Consider the following 25,097-nt stretch of genomic DNA (forward strand, 5'->3'; position numbering starts at 1 on the left):
GCCACAACAGGGGTGGTATAATTTCTTCTCATGGATTCATTTGCTGCATAGACTTCATATCGTGTGAGAACTTATTCTCCAATTGCTAGTTGATACTTCTGTAGAAGGTAAATGATGTTGCTGCTTTATCACAAACTAGAACGTTACTTGACTGTGGTAGGTTGCAACAAATTGCATGGGTGTTGCACTATGCCATATCATGAAGTTTGAAATTGCTGCAGATCAAGTGGCAAATGGATGTATACTTGCTAAAGTGCCACAATTAATACTTATTTCGTGGTGGGTAATGTTGCTGCTGCATATTGACACTCTAAGCACTTTGCAACAGGCTTTCTAAATCTGCTGCAGAATGGGCCTTAGCCCCCCAGCATATGAGATAACTGGATGAGTCTTTAGCTTTCTGCGGAAAGCTTTTTGTATTTTCTGTAGAATGAGACAGCCCCCGGTATGTGAGACAATTGGATGGGTTTGATGTCGCTTTCTCTTGGTGTTGATGCTCCATCATGTGGTTCATGCATTTTCTTTGGCTTCGTTCTACCGCAGGCACGATTGCTTCCCAAGTATCTTTTGCTACATATGATTGTGGCTATAACTTTTCTGCAGATTCTTTCCAAAGACTTGCGATCATGGCTCCTTTGCGGGTTTGATTGAGTGTAGCCCCCATTAAGGGCTTTTGCCAAGAACTCACAACCATGGTTCCTTTGCTGGCTTCTAGCCAAGAATTCATAACCACGACCCTTTTGATGGCTTTTGCTACTAAGACCCATATTTCATGGGTTTCTTCTTTGCTTGCTTTGAGTATGGGCGTATTTAAATGGAGCTTGCTACATTTCTTGCTTCATGGTTGGCTAGTAATAGCCAAGAGTCAGCGGCTTCTAATGTAGAATTTTCCCATGACGTACCAACATCTTTCTGGGACATCATGCTTCTTTGTTCCTGCGGCAGAATGTCCTTGCAGCAGAACACCTTCAATAAAAACCATGTAATAGTTTTCTGTAGCAAGAAGATAAGCAACTCTATTTACGGCAGAATGTGTGACAGCAATTGTTTTTTTTTTTGCTATTTCCCCCTTGTACACGAGCTAAAAGAAGGAGTTTTGAGTTTGCCACTGTTGCAAAGTTCTTCTAGGATGAGACATGGGTATCAATGAGCTTCATAACTTGAAAAGTGATGGTGAAGTTGCGCAATACAAATGATCTGATACATTCTTTCTTAGAAATATCATAAAGATCATGATCATTAATGCCACTCTAGGCATAAATCCTCTGAGGTGCTTCAAAGAAAACTTCTCAACTCTTCAAGGTTGTTGAATTGGTTTGCTAGACCCAATAATGGACAAAGAGCAGTTTGCAAGCAGCTTGTAGATTTGAGCTTCTCTATGGAGAGTACGCAGCGGCTGAGTGATTAGCTTCATTCCAAGGTCTGGATTTAATTTGGACACAAGCAGCTTGAAAAGGACTCCGTTATGCAAAAAGTAACGTGTTAACAGCCTCCTAAGCTTGTATCTACTGTGCTTTTGCGGCAGGATACCTTTTGTCAAGTACTGTATGAATGGGCTTCTCTAGTCCTTGCTGATGAACACAGTGTAACTTTCCTCTTTGTCTGCTACAAGCTGACAGGTCCCACACTGTCTGCTTTTGTGGCAGGATGCCTTCTGTCAAATACTGTATGAATGGGCTTCTCTAATCCTCGCTGATGAACACAGCGTAACTTTCCTCTCTATCTGCCACAAGCTGACAGGTCCCACGTTGTCTACTTTTGTGGCAGGATGCCTTCTGTCAAATACTGTATGAATGGGCTTCTCTAGTCCTCGCTGATGAACACAGCATAGCTTTCCTCTCTGTCTGCCGCAAGCTGGTAGGTCCCACACTGGGTTTGAACTCGGTCTGCGTCTTTATCCATGCTTGGCCCATAGAAGTCTATGGTAAAGGTTGACCTCTCTGCAGGATCCGCAAGTCAAGATCCCACCTGGCATCCTGCAGTACAATTCTCCTCTTACCAAGGTGTAATCTTTTAGCACCTTTAGTTCTGCAGCGCCTTCTTCTTTCATCAAGGCCTCCCTTATAGGAAACCACCAATTTCCTTCACATTGTTCCTCCTGGAACCTTTCCTTCAACATCTCAATAATATATTCTTTCCTCTTGCTGACTTCTATCCTAGTGCTATCCCCTTCGAAAATTATTTGTGAGCCTCATGTGGCCAACGCATCCGCAAACCGGTTTTCGTTCCTTGGAGTATGTTCTATTTCAAAGGTTGAAAACTTTTCCTCCATCTTCTGGGCAATTGCTCTGTATGGGGCTAGGTTGGGTTCCTTTAGGGAGGAGCTCCCCTTGACTGGCAGACCACCAAGTTTGAATCACTCATCACCTTTAAGTGATTGATCCCCATTTCAAGGGCCGTGGCTAATCCAGTTAGATAGGCCTCATATTCTGCCGTATTGTTAGAACAAGAAAATTCTAACTTGAATGAGAGCACCACAACCTTGTCTTCTTCATGATACAAAACTACTCCCACTACTCCTGATTGAGTGGTAGAAGACCCATCAAATTTCATTACCCATTGCTCTCTGACTTCTCCTGCCATAGCCACTTCTCTTAGGTCCTCATCATCCAACGAGAATTCTTCTTCTCCTCGGAATTGTGCCAGCAAGTCTGCTATAGCTTGGCTCTTTACTGCTTTAGGCGTTCCCGCTTTCAAGTTGTATTGTGACAATTATAGCAACCATTGGGATATTCTGCCGGAAAGGATTGGCTACCGCAACAAGGCTTTGATTGCGTGAGACTTAGTCATCAGCCACACTTCATAGGCCAGGAAATAATGGCGTAGTCTCTGTGAGGCATATACTATGGTCAGGCATGCCCTTTCTGCTCTTGGATAACGAGTCTTTGCATCCTTCGAGGCGCGGCTGACGTAGTAAACTGGTTGCTCCATGCGACCTTCATCTTCTTGGGCGATCAACGCACCTATGACATACGAGTTGGTGGCTAGGTAGAGCGACAATGGCTTCTTGCAGATTGGGGCTTGCACAGTAGGTAATCTGTTGTAGTCTTTTGAAGGCCATCTGCTGTGCTTCTCCCCACTCATAACTTTGCCATTTCTTGAGTAATTTGCTGAAAGTAGAAGTAATTGATGCCAATCCAGGGATGAATCTTCAGATAAGGAGACCTTCCCCAAGAAACTCTTCAACTCCTTTACTGTGGCTGGAGGTTTTATGGTTGCTATGGCCATAGCTTTGGCTAGGTCCACATCTATTCCTCTGTTGTGAACCAAGAAACCTAGTAATTTCCCAGAGGACACCCCGAATGTACACTCAAGAGGGTTCATTCTCAGTTTGAAAGCTCTACATCTCTTCAAATAGCTTTCTCAACACGTGGAAGTGTTCTACTCTCCTCTTTGATTTCACCACTATGTCATTCACATAATCCTCCAGTTCCTATGGGTGTCTTGAAAGCAGTTTTCTCTGTATCCTTTGGCGCCATTCTGATCTGATTGTATTCACTGAATCTGTCCATGAATGAAAACATGGCGTTGCCTGCCGCAGAATCTATCAGTAAATCCATGTTTGGCAGTGGGAATTCGTCTCTCCGGCAAGCCCTGTTGAGATTTCTGAAATCTACAAAACACCTTATCTACCCGTTCTTCTTCTTTACTGGCACTATGTTGGACAACCAGCGCAGGTGCTGAATAGGCTTAATGAATCTTGTGGCTAGCAATTTTTGGACCTTCAAAACTATTTGCCCTTCTATCTCAGTGTGGAATATCTTGGCATGCTGAAATTTTCTGCTATAAAATATTCTACGGACAAATATTCTGCACTTCTAAAATTCAGCAGATTCTGCTATGAACAGTTTGCCGAAGGATTTGCACTTTGGCTTCTGAAACTTTCTGCTACGAAATATTCTGCAAATAAGCATTCTGCATTGAAATTCAGCAGATTCTGCTGTGAACAGTCTGCCGAAGGATCTGCACTTTGTTTTCTGAAACTTTCTGCTGCGAAATATTCTGCCAATGAACATTCTACATTTCTGGGATTTTGCTGTGAAATATTCTGCCACTGAACATTCTGGAATTCAGCAGATTCTACTGTAAATAATCTACATTCTGCCTTATGAAATTTCTGCTATAAAATATTATGCAGATGAACATTATGCACTTCTGAAATTCAGCAGATTCTGCTGCGAACAGTCTGCTGAGGGATTTGCACTTTTGGAAAAGTCTACTGAGGGATACTTTGCGGAGGAAATAGTGATTCGCAACAGTATAGCAATGATGAAAGCTTTCCTTTGGCTGCCATAGCTTCATTTTTTGTTTCTAGCTTTTGGTTCTTGAGAGGAAGTAGAGCTAGAATCACTAGGATGGAAAAAATGATTGAAACCTTGTAAGGGAATGAAGGAATTTTTCTCCTCTAAATGCTGAACCCAAAGGTGGAGATGGAGAGAGTTTAGAAAGCTTCTAATGTTTCCTTTAAAGAAATGAGAGCAAAAAGTGGTGGAAGTTTTGGTTTTGCATGTTTGAATAAGTGGGTTTGCCACATGTCTTACATGCACGACAAGGAGAACAAGTGGCATTTAAAGGACAGGCCCAAGTATTGTAAAGGCCATCTATTGTAGAGTTCTCAGGGTATTTTGTTGTAGAACTCTATGGTGTTGCAGTGATATTTTGCTATTGCATTTTGCTCATGATACTGCTCTGTTTTAACGTTGCTGTATTCCGCTACAGTACTGTCCTGCCGTAACGCTACTACATTCTGCCATAGAATTCTGCTACGATACTGTCCTACTATAACGTTGCTGCATTTTGCCACAGAATTTTGCTACGGTACTATCTTGCTGTAACGTTTTGCAAAATTTCCTGAGAGTATAGCTTGGAAGGTTTAAGAGCATCTGCATGTCTTGCTTTGGTAAGGAATTGGAAACACGTTTGCGAGGGAGAAATATCTTCTTCTCCCCATCTTGATCCCAACTCCCCAATGAAGTCGCCATTTTAATGTGGTGGGCCTTTTTGTGGTTAAAGTGGGCTGGGTTGCCTCCTGCGGTATTAGGCCCGAGTATTCTGAGTAAGGGAGTTGGGACCGGTCCAACTGCAACTCAATTTGGTCCGGCTTGTGTGCAAACTATGTCTCGTCTGCCAAGAGCATGCTTACGGCGGGCAGAAGATGATGCTTATCCTCTGTTTCTGCCGCAGAAGTAACTTTTCTCCAGTTTCTGCTGCAAAAGGAACTTTCACCAGTTTCTGCCGCAAATGAATTTTTCTCCAGTTTCTGCCGCAGGACTGACTTTTTTGCTATGTAGCAAAACTTTTTACTGTGCGATAAAGCTTCCTACTATGCGATAAAGCTTCCTGCTGTACAGTAAAGATTTCTGCTGTGCATTGAAGTTGTTTGCTGTGCATTAAAGCCTTCTGCCGTGCAGTAAAGCTTTCTGCCGTAGAGCCTTTTGCTGTGTAATCAAGTTGTCTGCTGTGCATTAAAGCTGTTTGCTGTATAGTAAAGATTTCTGCTGTGCATTGAAGTTGTTTGCTGTGCATTAAAGCCTTCTGCCATGTAGTAAAACTTTCTGCCGTAGAGCCTTCTGCTGTGCAGTCAAGCTGTCTGCTGTGCATTAAAGCTGTCTGCGGTGCTTTAAAGCTGTCTGCCATGCAGTAAAACCTTTTGCAATGTGAATGACTACTCTCCGTTTTTACCAGAAATATTTTTCTACTTCCTGCACATAAACAAATCTAAAACCCAAAGAAAATACCCATCAAACAAATGTTAGTTTAACTGGGTTAGCATATTCTTAAATATATACATACATATATGAGTATATATATTTATACATATTCACATATACATATATAAAATATATTTTGCAGAATATGAGAAACAAGATATATGTATATATATATATATATATATTTATGGCAGGATAATGATTAGTTTGTGTCAAAAGTAAATCACGTAATAACATGGTAAACATAATGAAAATGTGCTACAGTAGAATAAGTAGTACAACAGGTAAAGATACCACAGCAGGACAACTGATGCAGCAGATGTGATAAAAAATGTGTTACGGCAGGATGACTAAATACAGCAGATATAATTTATAATGAAAGAAATCAAATATATTTGCAATCAAAATCAAGTATTGAATCTTCCCATAGGATAAGTAAGCCAAGAAGGAACCCAAACTCCAACTTGAACAACCTTGTCATAGGCTCCTGCCATAAAAGTTGTTCATTTTGGAGAATAGGTCTAAATGGCTACTAGCTATTACTTTTGGAGACTTCAAAGAGTGGGTTTGCTAAGAGCGAGGGAAAAGATGGTCTATTGATGCATGCCCCTATTCCTGCCACGTTTTCTCTCTTCTTTTTCTTTCTCTGTGTTCTTTTTTTTTACTCTTAGTTTCTAACTACTATCTTGCTATGGGTTGTTCCCCATTTTTGGTCTTTCTTTTTCCTGGGTACCTTTCTCTGGGTGCTTACTACTCTCTTACCATGGGTTTTCCTCCCTTAAATGCTTCCCTTCATTGGGTCTCTCTCTTTCGGTGTTTTTTCTCTCTTCCCCTGTTTTTCCTTTTCTTCCTCTGTTTTTTCCCTTTTCCATTCGGTCCCCCTTTAATCTGCCGTGGTTACCTTCCTTTTATAGCCAACTGATTCAATGGGATTTCTCCCTTTTACCCTTAGGGATTCACCGATTGTTTTTGGTTTGTTGTGGGCATCCATTCAAGATTACCCACTCATCCATTGGTTGCCCCTGCCATTGCTCAGTACAGTACATGTCTGCTGCACCATTACTCATTTCACAACAAAATTCCTTTTTGTTTGTTCCTGCTGTATACCTCTACCTTACTACTTAGCTCTATGGCATGCATCAGATGGTCCCAACCATTTATTACTTCTTTTGGGTAAGATACCATTCCAGCAAGATATCTTTCCGAAAAGAAGTTACGGCAGGAAACCAAATATAGACCCCCTTTTCCCCCCACTACCAAACCACGCCCTCTGAATCCCCTTGACCGTGGGCCCACCTCCCTTGTATTGGCCGGTTACAGGTTGGTGGTGCCCTGGCCCTTCTGTGTTTGCTCTGCTATCTTCTGTGTTTGTCTGCCACGCCGTTCCTGCCGTAGTAGATTAGTTTTGTTTCGTTCTGCTGCGTGTTTTGTCTTATTTCTTCACGCGTTTCCTGCTACGTTTGTCATTTTCCTTTGGTTTGGCTTTTCTTTCCTTCACGCGTTTCCTGCTGCTGACACTTCCTGCCGTTCCTTGTTTCTTTTCACCGTGCTTCTCATATTAGTTCTCACGCCTATCTTTTATACAAAAGGATTTGGGCCTTTGTGGGCCAAATAGTGTTGATTGGATCAAAAGGGTCTTGGGCCCAATTTGTCTTTGTCTGCCGAAGCTATTCTGCTGGGAACTGTATTATGCGGCAGATCTGTATTCTGCGGCAGATTTGTATTCTATGGCAGATTTGTGTTTTGCTGTAGATTGCTTTCACTTTCACTTATTTCTTTGGACCTTTCTTGCTCTTCGGTCTTCTTGGTGGGCCTTTGGGCCTTGCTTTTCATTGGGCTTTCTTCCTCATGAGCTTTTGGATATGGATTTGCAAAAAAATGGGCATCAACAAACCATACACTCCATGCGATTATGATGAGAAGTTCAATAAGTTCAGTGCCCATGTGTTGCTTGAAGAGCAAATTCCAAAGGAAGTCCATGAAGTCTCTGTGGTTGATCTTGTTTTTATCAAACGGTATATCCGAGAGATTCCAAACATCCTTAGCAACAGTGCAATCCCAGAACAAGTGTCCAATAGTTTCCGGTGCAGGAACACAGGCTTCACAGGTGGGATTTTCAGTGACTCATCTATGGTAGAGGTTGGATTCAGTAGGAAGGATATTTTTGCATGCATTCCAGGTGAAGAGTTTAATCTTGTTAAGGATGAGGAGGTTCCAAATCTAGCACCAAAATCGGTTCTAACCGGTGTCATGGGATTTTTCTGCCAAAACTGAAGTCTGGGTCATGGACAACGCCCCTCTATATGCACTATTGATAGTGAAACGCTCCCTAGGAGTGTATGCCCAAATCATGTGGTCTTGCAGTTTGTGGCAACTTAGTGGAATGCTAAGGATGTAAGTGGCATTGTCGGGAAGAAAATTTTGGTTGATTAGATTGATGTTCCAATCACTGCTGTCTGGGTCAATGAGAGAGTCTACCATTGTGTTTGCTGGAAGTAAGGCAGAAGGTGTTAGGACTTGGAAAATGGAGGGTCTTGGCAGCCAGCGATCAGTCTAAACTCCAATGGATTTACCGTCTCCTACTTGCCAACAGTAGCCCAACTGCACAACGGATTGAGCAGACAAGATACTTTGCCATGTGAATGATGGTTTTGTGCCCAACTCTGCATGTAAGAAATCTATATTTGGGAAATAACGGGCTTTAAGTACTCTATGAACCAAGGAGTGGGAGTTCATCTGTAATTGTCATCCTTGTTTAGCTAAGAGAGCTAAATTGAAGGCCTTGAGATCTCGGAAATCCAACCCACCCTTTTCCTTTGGTGAGCACATTTTTTCCCAACCAGCCTCTTATTGTTTTGAATTATGTTGAATGCTTGGAGTTTTTTTTTTTTTTGGAGAAAATATCAAAAAAAAAAAAAATTATTAAGATAATCAAATCCAAAACATAGCATTTTCCAAAACAATGGTAAATTATTAAGAGGACAATTCCTCTAACCCAAGACCAAATAAAATTATTAAACCACATTTCACCATAGTTTTACAATAATGTATGTATTATATTGAGTTCACAAGTCACAAACAACACCCCCCCCCCCCCCCCCCCTCTCTCACAACAGCACTAAATTGAAGAAAAAAAAATTGACATCATCTTTTATTGTGTTGAAATAGCATAAAGAAGTCATAAACACAAAAGGTCTCTCTTAATAAATTGGTGAGGAAATCTGATGTATGGGATATGGAATTTGGAATGTGAAATCTAAAGGGTGCACGGTAACTAGTCAATAGGGTGGTACCAATTTGTGACCATGTGAGACATTAACCTTGGAGTCTAGTCACCTCTTGAGTCGAGCTAGGTCACGATGGTGTTGTTGAGTCGTTGACAAAGAAGTAGCACATAGAGGAAGAAAGAGGAAAAAAATTATTTTATTTTTACTTAAAAAAAATACAGACCTGCGATAAAACAAAGTCTCAAAGTTTAAAATAAATCAACTAACAATTTTAAAATACATGCATTTATTATTAATAACATGAGTTGGGTCGGATCACTGAAGTTAAATATTTTACATCCCAAATTTAATCCAATCTGAGTTTCCAAAAGATTTAAAATCCAATCCTACTCAACCCATCATTCCAATATAGTTTACTTGATTCAAATAAACATTTAATGGTATCTTGGAATGAATCTCTTCATCTCAAACAACACACTAAGCCGACTGCAAAAAAATGGGCATTAAAGCCATTGGGGCCTAGAGCTTTCTCATCATTAAAAGAAAATACTTGGAATTTTTTATTTAATCTCCTCAGTATTTGAGAAGTAGCTAGGTATTTGGTAGTTAAAAGCCATTTTACTGATTTGCTCCATATCTTCATTCTTGTTGCCTGCCACATCAATAAGACATTTGATGGTATTTCTTTTAGATCTGACCTTCAACACTTATTTAAGAGGCATTATGATCCCCAAATTGCTGCTGCCAACATAATTGTGGCATTGGTATGTAAAAGGAGCTTGAATTGGCTTCCATCTGGGTTTCGAGTCTCATTATTTGTACTCTTAATGTTTTATACATTTCTTGTTTTCCTTGGCATCTCCCATTGTGGTCGCTAATTTGTTTGTTTAATGAAAAAAATTGTGATTCAAAGTAGCTTTAAGGCTAAATCTTGCTCTAACCCACAAGGCGGTCTTGAGGATGGACATGACTTCGTGTTTAAGGGTTATGGGTCCAGAAATGCCTAAACGAAGAGGACTTTATCTGGGTGTAATTGTATAACGTAAGTTCAATGGTCATAGCGTGTGAAATTAAACCATTCGAAGTTGGGTTGCTTTAATTATGTTAACTGTAGCTAAGTGCAAAATAGAACTCAAATGTATTCGAGGCTAAATAGATATGAAAAATTATTGAACACTTTGAAAGTATCAAAAATGCATATTCTCCCTCTCACATTAATCGTGGGTCTCACTATAAATTTAATTAGTGAGACTTATAATTATATGAGAAAAAGGAGTATACATTTATGGCTATGAATAGCAACTAAGTAATAAATTCGAAGCTAGGATAAACTACTACCAGAAAAGATATAAAATTAATTAGAAAGAAACCTGCACTAATAACCTAACCAAACAACTCGTTGAACACTGGTTTTTCAACGAGAGAAAAATGATGGTAGCATCACTAATTTTCTTGTAGGATAATACAAAGTAGTAATTGATTACATTTCTCAGCAAGAATTAAACTTTTGCACATTTTATAAGGTTAAAAAAAATAATAAAAACTTCTTTCTAACATTACCTTCTCTCTGTGTGATTTCAGGGTTGAATGGTACTATATATAAATTGGATAACAAAAAAAGAAAATAAGAAAAATTCAAATTCCAGTACCTATCTTTAGCCAGCGTTGACCATTTGATTTGAATGTTCAAAGGTTGGCTGGTCGATGGAAGTTAAATTTTGACCCAAAGGATGCAAATCCAAGTTTTCTCACAAGCAAGGTTTTCCAGTCCAATTCATAGATGCAATCTGCTCTAATACTCATGGTTGAGCTAATTGAGCCTTCATCTCTCTTTTGATATACTCCGCCAAGATCTAAAAGACTCATGACTAAGTGGTAATGGCCTGTCTCGTATTCTAGGAATATCAATGTCACCCTCTAACATTTTAAGGGCCTCAGCTATAGTAGGCCTAAAAGCCACCATAACATGAGCACAAAGTATTCCAACCTGAACAAACCTTTCCATGATCCCTTTTGGCCCTTCTTCTCTTATTGACTCATCAAAAATTTCTTCCACATTTCCTGATTTTGCATGCATCCAAGCCCAATCTGTGATCAATAGTATTGAGGAATTTGATGTGTCCAGTGCTTTCCTTCCACTCATGATCTCTAGAATTACAATCCCAAAGCTATACACATCGCTCTTCTCTGTTAGTTGCCCATAGAGAGCATACTCAGGTGCTAAGTAACCATGTGTGCCAGCAACCCTTGTGGTTAAATGAGACTGACCTTCACTATTTTGCTTTGCCAAACCAAAATCTGCCACTCTAGCCTTCATTGCAGAGTCCAAAAGTATGTTGGTGGGCTTTATGTCTCGGTGATAAATGGCAGGTTTGATTCCATAATGCAAGTAAGCAAGCCCTTTGGCCACATCAAGAATTATATTCTTACGCTGAGGCCATGTTAATCTCTCCCTACATATAAACAATTGATCACCAAGGTTACCATTTGACATGAAATCATAAACTAAAAACCTCCTCTTACCTTTCAGATTATCGCTTGTAACGCAACAACCTCGAAGAGCAAGAAGGTTTCTATGCCTTATTTTGCTAATGATCTCAACCTCATTACAAAAGTCTTCATCCCCCGTTGACTCCAAATCAAGAATTTGTTTCACCGCTACCAAAGTCCCATCTGAAAGAGTTCCTTTGTAGACAACCCCATATGCACCTTGACCAATCAAATTTCTCTGAGAAAATCCATCTGTGGCTTGTTCAAGCTCCGATACACGAAACCATTTTGCACCTGCGTTGGGCAACACACTACTTTTGACACTGCTTACATATTCTTCATGCACATCGTTTTGCCTCTCTTTCTTGTCCCGTCTCCTATACAAGATGATCACTCCTAAAGCAAGCAAAACTCCAACAAGAGCACCCAATAACCCAAAAATCAACTTTAACTGAGTTGTTCTACTCAAATGGTTCCCTGACTTATTTGATGCAGAGCTAGACAATGGTATGCCCAGTATGCAATAAGCAGTCCTGACATCCTTTGGACCAAACTCATTAACAATTCCTGCAGCATATATGACTGTGAAGTAGAAGCATTTCTGTGTGTTATTTGGGTCAAAATTGGCCAACTGGGAATTCACTTGCTTGCCAGCATCAACGCATGAACCACATCTGATCAGCCCTGTCATGTCTCCTTGGCAAGATGAATCCAGTTGTGTTGTCCCATTAACCCTTTGGTTCCAATCTTGGATTGTCATGATTCCAGCACACTGTGAAGTATTAGCAACAAAATTTGTTGCACTTCCAAAGCATTGTGGGACTAAAGAAGGCTGGATTGACAAAGCTTCAAGCTTGGTTTGGAGATTGGAAAGGCAAGAAGAAGAAGAAGCTAAATCAGGAAGTTGGAACCTAGAGGTGTCTTTGAGGTGTTGGGCTAGTCCTATGCCAAAGAGGCTAAGAAGGGTCTGGCAACAGTGAGTCCCATTCGGTTCACGGGCCTCACGGCACAGTGAAGTGTTCCATGGGAACGTTTCAACGTAGCTAAGATCTATGGGGCATGAAGAAGTGGCTGAATCAATGAAAAAATTGGTGAAGAAGAAGAGGAAGAGAAGGGAAGAGAACGTGAGGGACTTGCCCATATTCTCAAACATTGAAAGATTGGTGTTAGGACAATTTGGACTCGTCTCGTATTATAGAGTGGAGCTCTGGGAAGTAAACTATGATGGCTGGCTGTCTGTAGTTTAGTCAAGAAAGCATGTTTGGTTTTGTGTGTTCTCTTGGATCACCTTCTACCAAATAAATAAGAATATAAGTAATTTCGGTCAAACACTGTACAAACTAAGCTAATGCGTTTTCTCTCCAAAAAAAAAAAAGAAAAAAGAAAAAAGACGAAAAAACAAAACAAAACACGAGGATAATATATGTGGATGTGCCATTCTTTGGTAAGCTGAGATTACCCTTTTTAGCAGTTGCTACAACTATTTGTCTTCAGAATCTTCACAATGTCCTTGGGTCAACATTGACCTATCAAACCCACCGGCCAATGAAGTTTCTATGAAAGTTTGTGTTAAAGCATAGAATATGTTGTAGATATTTGAGTCTGAGTAGATATTTGTTAAAGCATGGAATATGTTGTAGATATTAGTTTAGTAGTGTTGTATTGTAGTTTTGTATATAGAAGTGCTAGTTTGTATATAACAGTGCTAAGCAACAGTAACATAAAGTTGTAGTGCATTGGTGTCGTTTACAAAGCACACTTAGTTAGTTAGGTATTTGCCACTTGTCATGTTTGTATTGGTTGACTTGATTGTTGGTTAGGTAGTTACTCTGTTTTTGACATATAAGGGAGCAAAGTCAAACATTTATATATACGAAATCATTCACAACAATTTCCCTCTCTTTCTCTTTCTCTTTCTATGTGTGATTCCACCATTGTAGGACCTTCAAGCTTGTGTGTGATTTCAACAGGGTATCATAGCTAAATTGATTCAAGAGAATCTTCAAATTTTGGTATTCTCTGAATTTTAGTTCAATCTCTTTCATTTCCTTAGTGCTTTTCTCTGAATCAAGTAGGTCGTATTGTTCTTGATTTTTGTTAAATAAAGTTGATCGTATTGTTCTTGATTCCTGCGCTGAGTTTTCTTCTCCAAATCAAGATTTTCTTTTTGTGCTTGATAGCAACTCGAAAATCTTGATTTCTTCTGTATTGGCAAATAGAAATTCCTACTACTAGGGTTTTTCAATTTTGTGTTTCCTTCTATATATTGGCAAATTGAAACTTTCTTTGTTAGGGTTTTCAATTACCAATTTGTGATTGTTGTTTTCCTTTCATCAATATCTTGAATTGAGTTGGTTTTCTCAAGAATCTTGGTTTCTAGCTTGTTAGCTTCTGTTTGCAATCTGAATCTTGATCAATTTTCTTTTGCTGGATAATTCTTGTTAAGTATGACTGAAAGTGCTTCTAGTGCTTCTGTTCCTACTGTCCAGCCTTGGGAAATGTATCTAGTCCATTTTTCTTGTCTAGTGGAAATAACCCTGGTGTTTCCCTTGTGGTTCAACATCTCACTGAGGAGAATTATAGTACCTAGAGTAGAGTAGTCGTTATATCATTGGATGCTAAGACTAAACTAGGGTTCATTGATGGCTCAGTTCCTAAGCCTCAGTCCATTGACCATCCTTTGTACACAGCTTGGTGTAAATGAAACTGCACAATATTAGCTTGGTTGTTCAATTTTGTTTCTAAGGATTTACAACCAAGCATGGTGTATTTCAAAATAGAAAGAGAGGTCTGGCTTGATCTACAATACAGGTATGGACAAGGCAATGGTCCTAGAATCTTCAAATTAAGGAAGGAAGTTAGCTTTTTGACTTAAGAAGATTTAAGTATCAATGCTTATTATACCAATTTTATGGGTCTTTGGGATGAATTTTCCAACTTTAGAACCTGTACTTGTGGTCACCATGTGGAGGATTGTCCCATGTCATTCTTGATGGGTCTGAATGAGATTTATGGTGCAATCAGAGGTCAAATTCTTCTTATGGATCCTATACCTCCTTTGAGTAAGGTTTTCTCTCTTTTGCTTCAAGATGAGAAGCAAAGAAAAGTTGGTTATGGGAAGAAGGTTGTGCTTGAAACAGCAACTGCATTGGTAGCATTGGGATCTAAGTTTGCTAGTAATGCCAAGAATTTCAATAAGTCAAGGGCTGGTGGTAGACCTCAATGCACTCACTATGGTGCCATGGGACATGTAGTTGATAAATGTTACAAACTACATGGTTATTCTCCTGGGTACAAGTTCAAGAACAAGCCTCAAACCTTTGCAAGCAATCTGGTTGCAACTGAGGATAGTTCTAATGAACCTGTCTCCCTCACTAGAGCTGAGTATCAACAACTTGTTAGTTTGCTAAATTCACAATTTCATTTTGGTACTCAAGCCCCACCAGAAGCAAGTTTGGCCACTACTTATCAGGTTGCTAGCATCATAACTCAGCCTTCTCTTGGTTCTCAACCTCTATTTGGTTCTCAAGGTCAAGAGCTCTCAGGTATTTGGTTTTCTCCATCCTTTAAGTATTCAGTTTTTCTTCAAGTGTCAATACTTCACATATAGGCTCCATTGATTGGATTCTTGACAGTGGAGCTACTAATCATATGGTTCACTCTCTTCATTTTTTCAAGTCCATTACTACTTCAATTCAGATTTCTGTTAGATTACCTGATGGTGATATGGTCAAGGTGACTTATATAGGCATTGTTCAAGTTTCTGCTTCTTTACTCTTAGAGAATGTTTTTTGTATTCCTAGTTTTTCTTTCAACCTTATTTCTATTAGCAAATTGACCCAAAATTATTCTTGTTGCTGTATATTTCTCTCCAATTATTATTTTCTCCAAGACTTATAGCATTGGAAGATGATTGGGTTGGGTAAAAAGCAAGGAGGCCTTTACACACATGTAGTGCACTACACAGGTCACTCTACCATATTTTGTTTTTGAGGCTTTGTCAATGTTGTCATCCTATTTTCATGGCAAAAGTGTTAATTCTTGTAATCTTGATTCTTTTGATAGTGTTTTAGGCTATGGCACTATAGATTAGGTCATCCATCTTCACAAAGATTGACTTTGTTGAATAATATTGTACCTGAGATCAAATCTTGCAATAATACTAAGCCTTTTGATTGTCACATTTGTCCTTTAGCTAAATAGCATAGATTTCATCTTACTCATTCTTCTAGCATTTCTTTATCTTGCTTTGATTTGGTTTATGCTGACATTTGGGGACCATATTCCATTCCTTCCCTGAATGGATCAAGGTATTTTCTTACCTTGGTTGATGATCACAGCAGGTGTACTTGGGTATATTTGTTGAAGCATAAGTTTGATGCATCTACCTTAATTCAATCCTTCTTTCACATGATTTTGTAGGGGCCTTGTTTGTGTATGGTGTATTGGGCTGTTTCCTGCGGTAATGGGCTAGGCTATCTCCTGCGGTGATGGGCCCGAATATTTCTGAGTAAGGGAGTTGGGGCCGGTCCAATTATAACTTAACTTGGGCCGGTTTGTGCACAAACTTATGCCTTGTTTGCCAGGAGTAAACTTACGGCAAGTAGAACTGCTGCAGACGAGTTACGGCAGACAGATATAATAATAACTAAAACAGAGTATTCTGACTATTTAAATAAATGGCTATGTATTCCCTACTAATAAAGCATGATTACAGTCATAATGATATCAATCACAGAGAAAAATGAAGAAAATAATACTAGCTAATCAAATGGGCATAAATTAAGTTTTAAGCTTAGTCTGCCGCAACAAAGCCAAAGAGGAGAGAACGCCTCTTCTCAATGTAAATAATCCCCCAGGAAAAAAGATCCTGCCGTGGGGATTAATGGCTTTGAGGAAGTCGGACCTGAATGATTATTGCCCAAAAAGAAAGAGTCCTTGTTTATGTTTTGGAAGAAAGTAAGATTTGAAGGGGGAGAGAGGGAAACTGATCTATTGGTGCATGCCCATTGAACTAACTCTCCTTTTTCCTTAGTTTCCTTTCTTTTCTTCTTTGTTTTCTTTCTTATCTTTTTTCTTTTCTTCTTGCTCTGTTTTTCTTTTCACTCCGTAGAATACTCTGTTTTTCGATCCCCGTTTCAGGGCACGGCAAGGGCCCTTTTATAATGCCTGCCGTGACCAAGGTTTTACCCTTTTGCCCCTTAACCGCCTTTGTCTGGTTTGGGCGTACTTGCCGACCACCAAGTCTGTGCGACATCCACCCTCGCCAGACAAAGGCAGGTTTGTTTTGTTCCTCTGTACATCGTAACACTTCTTCCTGCCACGGTATAAATGCTTTCTCTCTCTACTCTCAAGGCATGCACCCAACGGTTCCCCCTCAAACTTGCCTCTTTTGGGTTGTCTATCATCCTAGCAGGACGTACCTCCCAAAAGGGCTTGGGCAGGAATCGGAAAATAGACATTTTCCCTTCTCCCCACCACCAAACCATACCCCCTTTACCTCTTCCCTCTGGCCCATGGCCCCACCATGTCCTATATTGGTTGGGTACAGGCTGGTGGTGTCTGGGCCTTGCGCGTGCTTTCCTTTCAGATATGTCCAAGAGTCTGCCTGCTGCTCATGCGTCTGCCGTAATCTGGAGACTCTCCATCTGCGTTTCCTGACCCTACATGTGGGCTTTTCTTTTGGTTTCCCACTCCATTCAGGAGCTGGGCTTCGTATGATGATAGGTCTTACATTTCTTTGGCCCACTTTTGATTTTCTTTGTTGCCTGCTACGTTGAACTGTTATTCCTGCCGTAACAACTTAATCCTGCTGGACCTCTCTGTTCCCTCTGGCCCATGGCCCCACCATGTCCTGTATTGGCTGGGTACAGGCTGGTGGTGCCTGGGCCTTGCGTGTGCTTTCCTTTTAGATATGTCCAAGAGCCTGCCTGCTGCTCATGCGTCTGCCGTGATCTGGAGACTCTCCATCTGCATTTCCCGACCCTTCATGTGGGCTTTTCTTTTGGTTTCCCACTCCATTCAGAAGCTGGGCTTCGTATGATGATAGGTCTTACGTTTCTTTGGCCCAATTTTGATTTTCTTTGTTGCCTGCTACGTTGAACTGTTATTCCTGCCGTAACAACTTAATCCTGCTGGACCTTTTTTTGGGCTAGCTGTTTATCCCTTTTCTCAGTGGCCTGTCATGGGCACTCTTTTGCTTTTACTCATGGGCTCGTATGTCCCTTTGGGCATCCATGGCCCGATTGCTTTCTTTGGGCTTCCTCGGCCCGTTTGCTAATTTCACACTCTCATAGGCTTTTTACTAACTTCATTGGGCTTTCCCGGCCCAATAACCTTATCCTTATCTTTGGAGTTCATGGGCCTGTCATAAACCCCTTACTCTCTTAGTTTGCATTGCCTTGGGCCTGCGGCGGCCCTTTCTCACTTTTCTACCTCATACTCTGCCCATGGAATGCTATTTCTTTCTTTCCTGGCTTCTTTGAGCTCACTTGCCTCTTCAAGACCCATTTATTTATTTGTTGGGCCTGTAATCCATTATTCCTGCCGCTTGGGCCTAATGGGTTTTTTTGCTATTTATCTTGTCAATTCTTTGTAGTCCTCATTATTGGGCTTTTCTGTCTGCCTGGGCCTCTACAAATGGCCCTCAACAGATTTTAACACAATTTAATGTTCCTATCAAAGTGTTTAGCTCAGACAATGGACCTAAATTTACCTTTCCTCTTTTTATGCTTCTAAGAGTATCATTCATCAACTGTCGTGTGTTGAAACTCCACAACAAAATGCTGTGGTTGAAAGAAAACATAAGCATCTTTTAAATGTTGCTAGAGCCTTAAGATTTCGGGCTAATTTGCCTTTGAAATTTTGGGGAGATTGTGTTTTGACAACAACATATCTCATCAATAGACTTCCTAGTCCATTGTTACAAAATCTTACTCCTTATGAGAAACTCTTGAGTCAACCTCCTACCTATAATCATCTTAAGTCTTTTGGCTGTTTGTGTTATGCTTCAACCTTAACTATACATAGAACAAAATTTGATCCTAGAGCTAAAGCATGCATTTTCATTGGCTATCCTTTTGGTACCAAAGGTTATAAATTGTATGATTTAGCTTCTAAGATTGTTTTCTTGTCTAGGGATGTCATTTTTAAGGAGTTTATTTTCCCTTTCAAACATTGGACTTCTAAATTTGTCATACCTTCTACTCCTAATTCTTCTCTTATTTTTCCACCTCAAAATTCAGTTCCAAATATTACTCCTAATGTTTCTGCAGAATTTTCCCTTCCTTTCTCTTTTGTTGATCCTGCTGTTCCTCCAGATGAATTTCCTGACCTTGTGCATTCTGATTCAGCTCCTTCTCTATCTGTTCTTGTTCATTATGATCATAATGAGCATCTTGATCCTATTTCTTCTCCTGTACCTGAGTTACCACTTGTTAGAAGATCTTCTAGGTCTCATAAACCACCTTCATATCTTCATGACTATCACTGTAATCTTGCATTTGCTCATGTGTTGGCCACTACTTCTCTACCTCAATCTCATGATTCTTCTGTTTCTGACAGTCTAGGTATTATTTACCCTCTTTCTTCTACTCTTTCATATAATAGATTATCTACTTCACGTAAGGCTTTTGCCATTGCTTTAATTGTTGCCAAGGAACCTACCTCTTATGCTCAAGCCTTGACTGATCCTTTGTGGCAAGCTGCCACGAAAGCTGAGATTGATGCTCTTCAATCTAACAACACTTGGGTTCTAACCAAACTTCCACTTGGCAAGGTTCCCATTGGCTACAAGTGGGTATACAAGATTAAACTCAAGGCAAATGGGTATGTTGAGAGGTACAAGGCAAGACTAGTTGCTAAGGGATTCACTCAAGCTAAGGGCATTGATTATTATGAGACTTTCTCTCCTATGGTGAAGTTTGTCACTGTTAGAACATTGTTGGCTCTTGCTGCTGTTTATGGTTGGCATCTTCCTTAATTGGATGTCAACAATGCCTTTCTCCATGGGGATTTAGATGAGGAAGTGTACATGGTTCCTCCACCTGGATTTGGTAGCAAGGGGGACGTGTGTAAGCTCACAAAGTCTCTCTATGACCTCAAGCAAGCTAGCAGACAATGGTTTGCTAAGCTGTCCGCTGACAGCTTCTATCATTACTGATGGTTTCATCCAATACAAATTTGACTATTCTGTCTTTACCAAGGTCCACAAAGGTTCAATCATCATTTTGCTTGTGTATGTTGATGACATTTTTATAGCTAGCAATAATGTGGATGCTGTCAACACCTTCAAGCTTTTTCTAGACAATAAATTCATGCTAAAAGATCCTGGCACTTTGAAGTATTTTCTTAGGCCTTGAAGTTGCTAGAACTGAGAAGGGTATTAGTTTATGTCAAAGGATGTAAGGTTGAATTTATTCAACCATCTAATTGGCTTTATTTCGTGCCAAATTTGCTTGTAATTCAGCATTTAGTAACCCTGTATTTAGGTGGGTTTGTTGTAAGGGTAGTGAGTGAGACAGAGTGAAGATTGCTCAAGAGTGTGCAAGAAAACAGAGACTCGCGGGTGACTCGCGGCTGCAAGCCGCCAGAAGCAGCACACGTGCCAAGCATGCTGGAAGATGAACAGTCATGCTAGCTGGAGCACTACAGGACAAAACAGGACAACTGGCCATACGGTTAACTCGCGACTGGATCTCGCGACTTAGTCAAGCCGCGAGGTCAAGCCGCGAGCCACCCCTGTTTTGTAAAACCTGACGTTTCACATTCCTCTCCCACTCCAGTATAAATACCCCTTTTACCCACGATTGAAAGAGAGCTTCCAGAGAGAATTTTGAGAGAGAAACCCTAAAGAAAAACCAGATTGCTTCACCCACAATCTCTACCTTAGAGTCTCTTCAAATTCCTCAACTCTCTTCCTCTCCATTGTCAAATCCTTGAGAGGCATTATACCAAACCTGGTTCTCACCATCATCATCACTGTGAGACAGTTGTTTGGATTTCTGGAAAGTAGTTAGGAAGGAGCCAATCTTCATTGGTTGATGCGACGGTCTAGTAGCGGAATCCGGGAAGCTAGAAAAGAAAAAGGTTCGGCGCAACCTCGTTGGAGCAAGAAGCTTGGAGGGCTTAGGTGCACTGGGTAGATTAGGCTTGGAGGGTCTATTGCTGTCCTTGTATCCCAACTGTATTTTCTAGTGGATTGCTTACCGCTTGGAGGGCGGCGGAGAGGTTTTTCGCCGAGGACTTCGGTTTCCTCTTCGATAACACATCGCGTGTTGTCTTTGTGTTTGCATCTTCCTTCCTCTCTATCTTTGCCTTTTTATTATCTGCTGTGGATTTTATTTTGTTATGGCTTAGATAGTTGTTAACCAATTTCATATTATAGCATGTGTTAAGTTTCCGCACACTAGTTGTTTGACATATTGCTTGAATTGGTTAAGTAGTTTTTTGGGGGTCTAAACGTTCAAAGGTGTTTTGTACACGTTTTTGAACTTTCAAAGGAAATTTACCTTTGAGCTGTTGTCTAATACAGGTTTGCTACATAGCAAGCCTGCTAATGTGCCAATGGAGCAGTCTTCCAAATTTAGTAGTTCAATGGGTGAGGATGTTCCTGATTCTTCCTTGTATAGAAGGTTGATAGGTAAATTGCTCTATTTGACACTCACTAGACCAGACATATGCTACTCAGTACACAAACTTAGCCAGTTCATGAGTTCTCCTAAAGTGCCTCACTTGCAAGCAACTTATAGAATTCTTAAATACCCAAAGAATACACCAGGTCAGGGTTTGTTTCTTTTTGCAAGCTCAGAATTGAAGCTTAAGGCCTATTATGATGCTAATTAGGCAGCATGTCCAGATACTAGAAGGTCTATATCAAGCTTTTGTTTCTTTCTTGGTAAGTCTTTGGTTTCCCAGAAGTGTAAAAAGTAACAGGTTGTATCAAGATCTTCAGCAGAGTCTGAGTACAAATCAATGGCTACAATCACAAGTGAAATTGTTTGGTTGATAGCTTTGCTCAAGACCTTTGGACTAGAGCACAATCATGCAGCTTCCCTTTACTGTGATAGCAAGGCAGCTATCTATATTGCTGCAAATCTAGTTTTCCACAAAAGAACAAAGCATATAGAAATAGATTGTCACTTAATCCAAGAAAAGATTCAAGATGGTGTGATTAAGACCTTCCATGTACCTACTAGACACAGATTGCAAATTTCTTCACTAAGGCACTTGGGCATAAACAATTTCATTACTTGTTATCCAAGATGAACTTAGTAAACATATATAGTTCATCTTGAGGAGGAGTGTTAAAGCATAGAATATCTTGTAGATATTTGAGTCTTGTAGATATTTGTTAAAGCATAGAATGTCTTGTAGATATTAGTTTAGTAGTTCTGTATTGTAGTTTTGTATATAGAAGTGCTAGTTTGTATATAACAGTGCTAAGCTACAGTAGCATAGAGTTGTAGTGCATTAAACGGGTGTCGTTTACAGAGCACACTTAGTTAGTTAGGTATCTGCCTCTTGTCATGTTTGTATTGGTTGACTTGATTGTTGGTCAGGTGGTTACTCTGTTTCTGATATATAAGGGAGCAGAGTCAGATATTTATATATGCGAAATCATTCACAACAATTTCCCTCTCTTTCTCTTTCTCTCTCTATGTGTGATTTCACCATTGTAGGATCTTCAAGCTTGTGTGTGATTTCAACAGTATGGTTGCTGGTATGGAATATGGATAAGGGCCGTTACTAAATAATAAAATCAGTTTATTATAGTCCGTGTTCAATTTGAACTGAGTTTCAGGACAACTTTTTGAAAGAAAAGGCCAACAAAATTGGCCGAGAAAGAATTGATTTTTCTAATTATAAATTCATGAAAATCATACAAAACAATTAAAAGCTTCAAATAGAGATTATTATATAACTTGCATGTTCAATAAATCCTAATATATATATATATATATATATAGGCAAAACTAAGAGAAAATTCAATTAGATTTCATGGAATTCAATTAAAGTCCAATTTTGTGCCATGTGTCCCATCTAATCTAAGTTTTTAAATTTTTGTATCAAGTTAGTTAATTCAGTATAAAAAGTTGAAATTCAATTAGAGCTTAATTTTGTGCCATGTGTCTTATCTAATGTAAGTTTTTAAATTTTTGTGTCAAGTGAGTTAATTTAACATAGAAAACGAGGAGTCAATATAAATAAACCATTATATATATAGGGTGCTGTTAAGGGGTGCTGTACAGCACCCGTTAATGTGATAAGATTTAAAATAAATTATTCACTTTTTTTAAGGATGTGGAAAAAACTAAATATGTATTAAATGTGTGTCAGTTTAGATGGAAAAAGTCAAATCATTTTATGATAAACTACAGCTGAAAAGTAAAATTTTGCCAATTTCCTATGCAGTGAGATTTATGATATATCATAAATGAACCACAGCTAGTTCATTAACAGGTGCTAGCCGGCACCTGTTAACAAAGTCATATATATATATATATATATATATATTCAAAATTGAATTTTGCTTTCTTTAGCTTTTCATACAAATTAAACTGTTTAGATTTTTGCTATTATTTTTTTCTTGAACTAATGAGCATATTTTTTATAATATTTATATTAACGTAACAAATTTTAATTGAGTTGAACAATCCATGCACTTATCCCCATTTAATTTAGGAGATACTATTTGACCAATTTTTTTTTTTTTTTTTTTGGTATTTAGTAGAATTTCACGGACAGTGATTGTGAATTGATATTGTAAATGTAGTATCCAATAGTGATTTTCAACATTAAATACATAAATAATAGTGTAATGAGAAACTTAGCGTAACCAATATCATGAAAATTGCAAGAAAAACTATTTTAGTACCTCCAAATTGTCCTGGTCAAACTAATATCCTATATGTCTTATAACCCAAGCTAACATTAATAGCATCACTATAATTCGTCATTTCCATGCGTTAACACGGGTTACATACTAGACTATGTATTAATTGAGATCACATGCTAATTTACTTATAGATTGAATTAAATTGAACATGTATAATTGTAATTAAACAATATATTATCATTTCCTCTTTTCATTTTAATTTTAAAACATCAAAAACAGAGGGGAGAGGATCTCTCCCTTTCTCAACAAAAAAAGAAAAAAAGGAAAAAAAAATCCCTCTCCCTATGTAAATTCTTCCCACTCCTTCCTCTTTATACACTCTACTCTACTTTTCATCCAAACACACTGTCAAAAAGACACTTACAAATTGCTATTTGCAATTAGTGACTTTGATATATCTTGTAATTGAATCGCTCATCGAACTCTTTTGTTGTATCATTGTTTCCTACTCATTTTCCTTAACCAAAACACCAAAAGTTAAAATTAAAACAATATGTCCAAAAGAAAGCTCGAGTCTTCTAATTGGAAATTCGAAATGTTTAGGATGGTCACTAAAAATCAACAATAAAATTGAAAGCTTCTGAAATTTACTACTTGTACTATCAAAGTCACAAGATTCACAATCCCAAGACGTGGGTTTAGTAATTCTTTAGATCTAATGATAACTATGAAGTCTTACTTTGAAACCTCTAACTAGTATTTTAGGATCCTCCTAAAGGATTCTCTATAATATTTGGTGTGTGGGACATGGGTATTGCACACACCCAAAAAAAAACTAGGGAATTGAGTTTTGAATAAGTTTGGATATATCCCTGTTTCTTCCACACACACACACCCAAAAAAAAAAAAAATTGTCACGTGTTAAATTTCCGACATGTTTAAATTGAGGTTCCATATGGAAGGACTTGATTTTCAAAGCACTAATTCATATAGTTTGAAACGAGGGAATTTGGGTAGAAATGAAGAGAGTAAAATGAAATTGCAGACCCCACCCTTGCTTTTTCTTTTTTTTAGCTAAACTTGTTGCCTTTTCTTTTTCTAAGTAAAAGATGATAGAAGATGAATCCACGAGTTCCACGTGCGCTGGATGAGATTACTTTTGTTGATGTATTTTGTTTAAAAAAATATTAAATTAAATTATATAAAATATGAATCAACCTAAAAAATTCCCTTCAAGACGTTCGATAAAATTGAAATGATACCTAAAAAAAAGGTTTAAAAAATTAAACATAACCATATAAACAATGAAATAAAGTTTAACCAAAAAAAAAAAACTCCTCCATTCTCCAAAACAAAAAGGTTAATAGATGCAAACCATTTGGTCATTTGAAAGAAAAGAAAATAATTAATTCTGTATTCCATGATTTTATCCAAAAGTAAGTGAAATCTTTTCTATCCCATTAGCAATATTCAATTAGAAAAAAAAGAAAAAAGAAGTAAACATATAATAATAAAATTATATATTTCTTTCTTTCTGTTAGTTTATAAATTTCCACACGTTTGAAAAGAACAATCCACTCCTTTTTATTTCATTTTAATTTATTCTTCTATTTATTTATTTTTCCCTTTTATAGATTCTCACATAATATAATTATAATGTTCTCAGATTAATAATACAAACTTGGCAAGGGAAAGTTCTAGGAAACTCATTCACAGGGAAGGACAAGAGCCTTATTTTTAGTACTAGTTGTACCTTGATCTTTCTGATTCTCTTATCATGATTTTTTTTTTTTTTTTTTGAGAGAAAACGATAGTAGATTTTATTAATGAAGA

At 38.7% G+C, this 25,097-nt stretch overlaps 1 protein-coding gene across 2 annotated transcripts; it reads right to left on the reverse strand.

Moving 5' to 3' along the window:
• Positions 1-10,270: 10,270 nt before the first annotated feature.
• LOC126701276 (probable receptor-like protein kinase At1g11050) lies at positions 10,271-12,702 on the reverse strand. Of its 2 annotated transcripts, XM_050399404.1 has the most exons (2): positions 11,462-12,702; positions 10,271-11,338 (listed from the first exon to the last, which is right to left on the reverse strand). In XM_050399404.1, exons 1-2 carry the CDS (start codon positions 12,579-12,581, stop codon positions 10,761-10,763), a joined length of 1,698 nt encoding a protein of 565 aa, XP_050255361.1. In that variant the 5' UTR covers positions 12,582-12,702; the 3' UTR covers positions 10,271-10,760. The 2 variants fall into 2 exon arrangements, with proteins under 2 accessions (XP_050255361.1, XP_050255360.1); XM_050399403.1 differs by having other exon boundaries at positions 10,271-12,702.
• Positions 12,703-25,097: the final 12,395 nt, after the last annotated feature.

Source organism: Quercus robur, chromosome 9, assembly GCF_932294415.1.
Source record: "Quercus robur chromosome 9, dhQueRobu3.1, whole genome shotgun sequence".
NCBI lineage: Eukaryota > Viridiplantae > Streptophyta > Magnoliopsida > Fagales > Fagaceae > Quercus > Quercus robur.

Coding starts and splice junctions, on each gene's coding strand:
- LOC126701276 (XM_050399403.1), bottom strand. CDS start 12,581: ATGTTTGAGAATATGGGCAAGTCCCTCACGTTCTCTTCCCTTCTCTTC.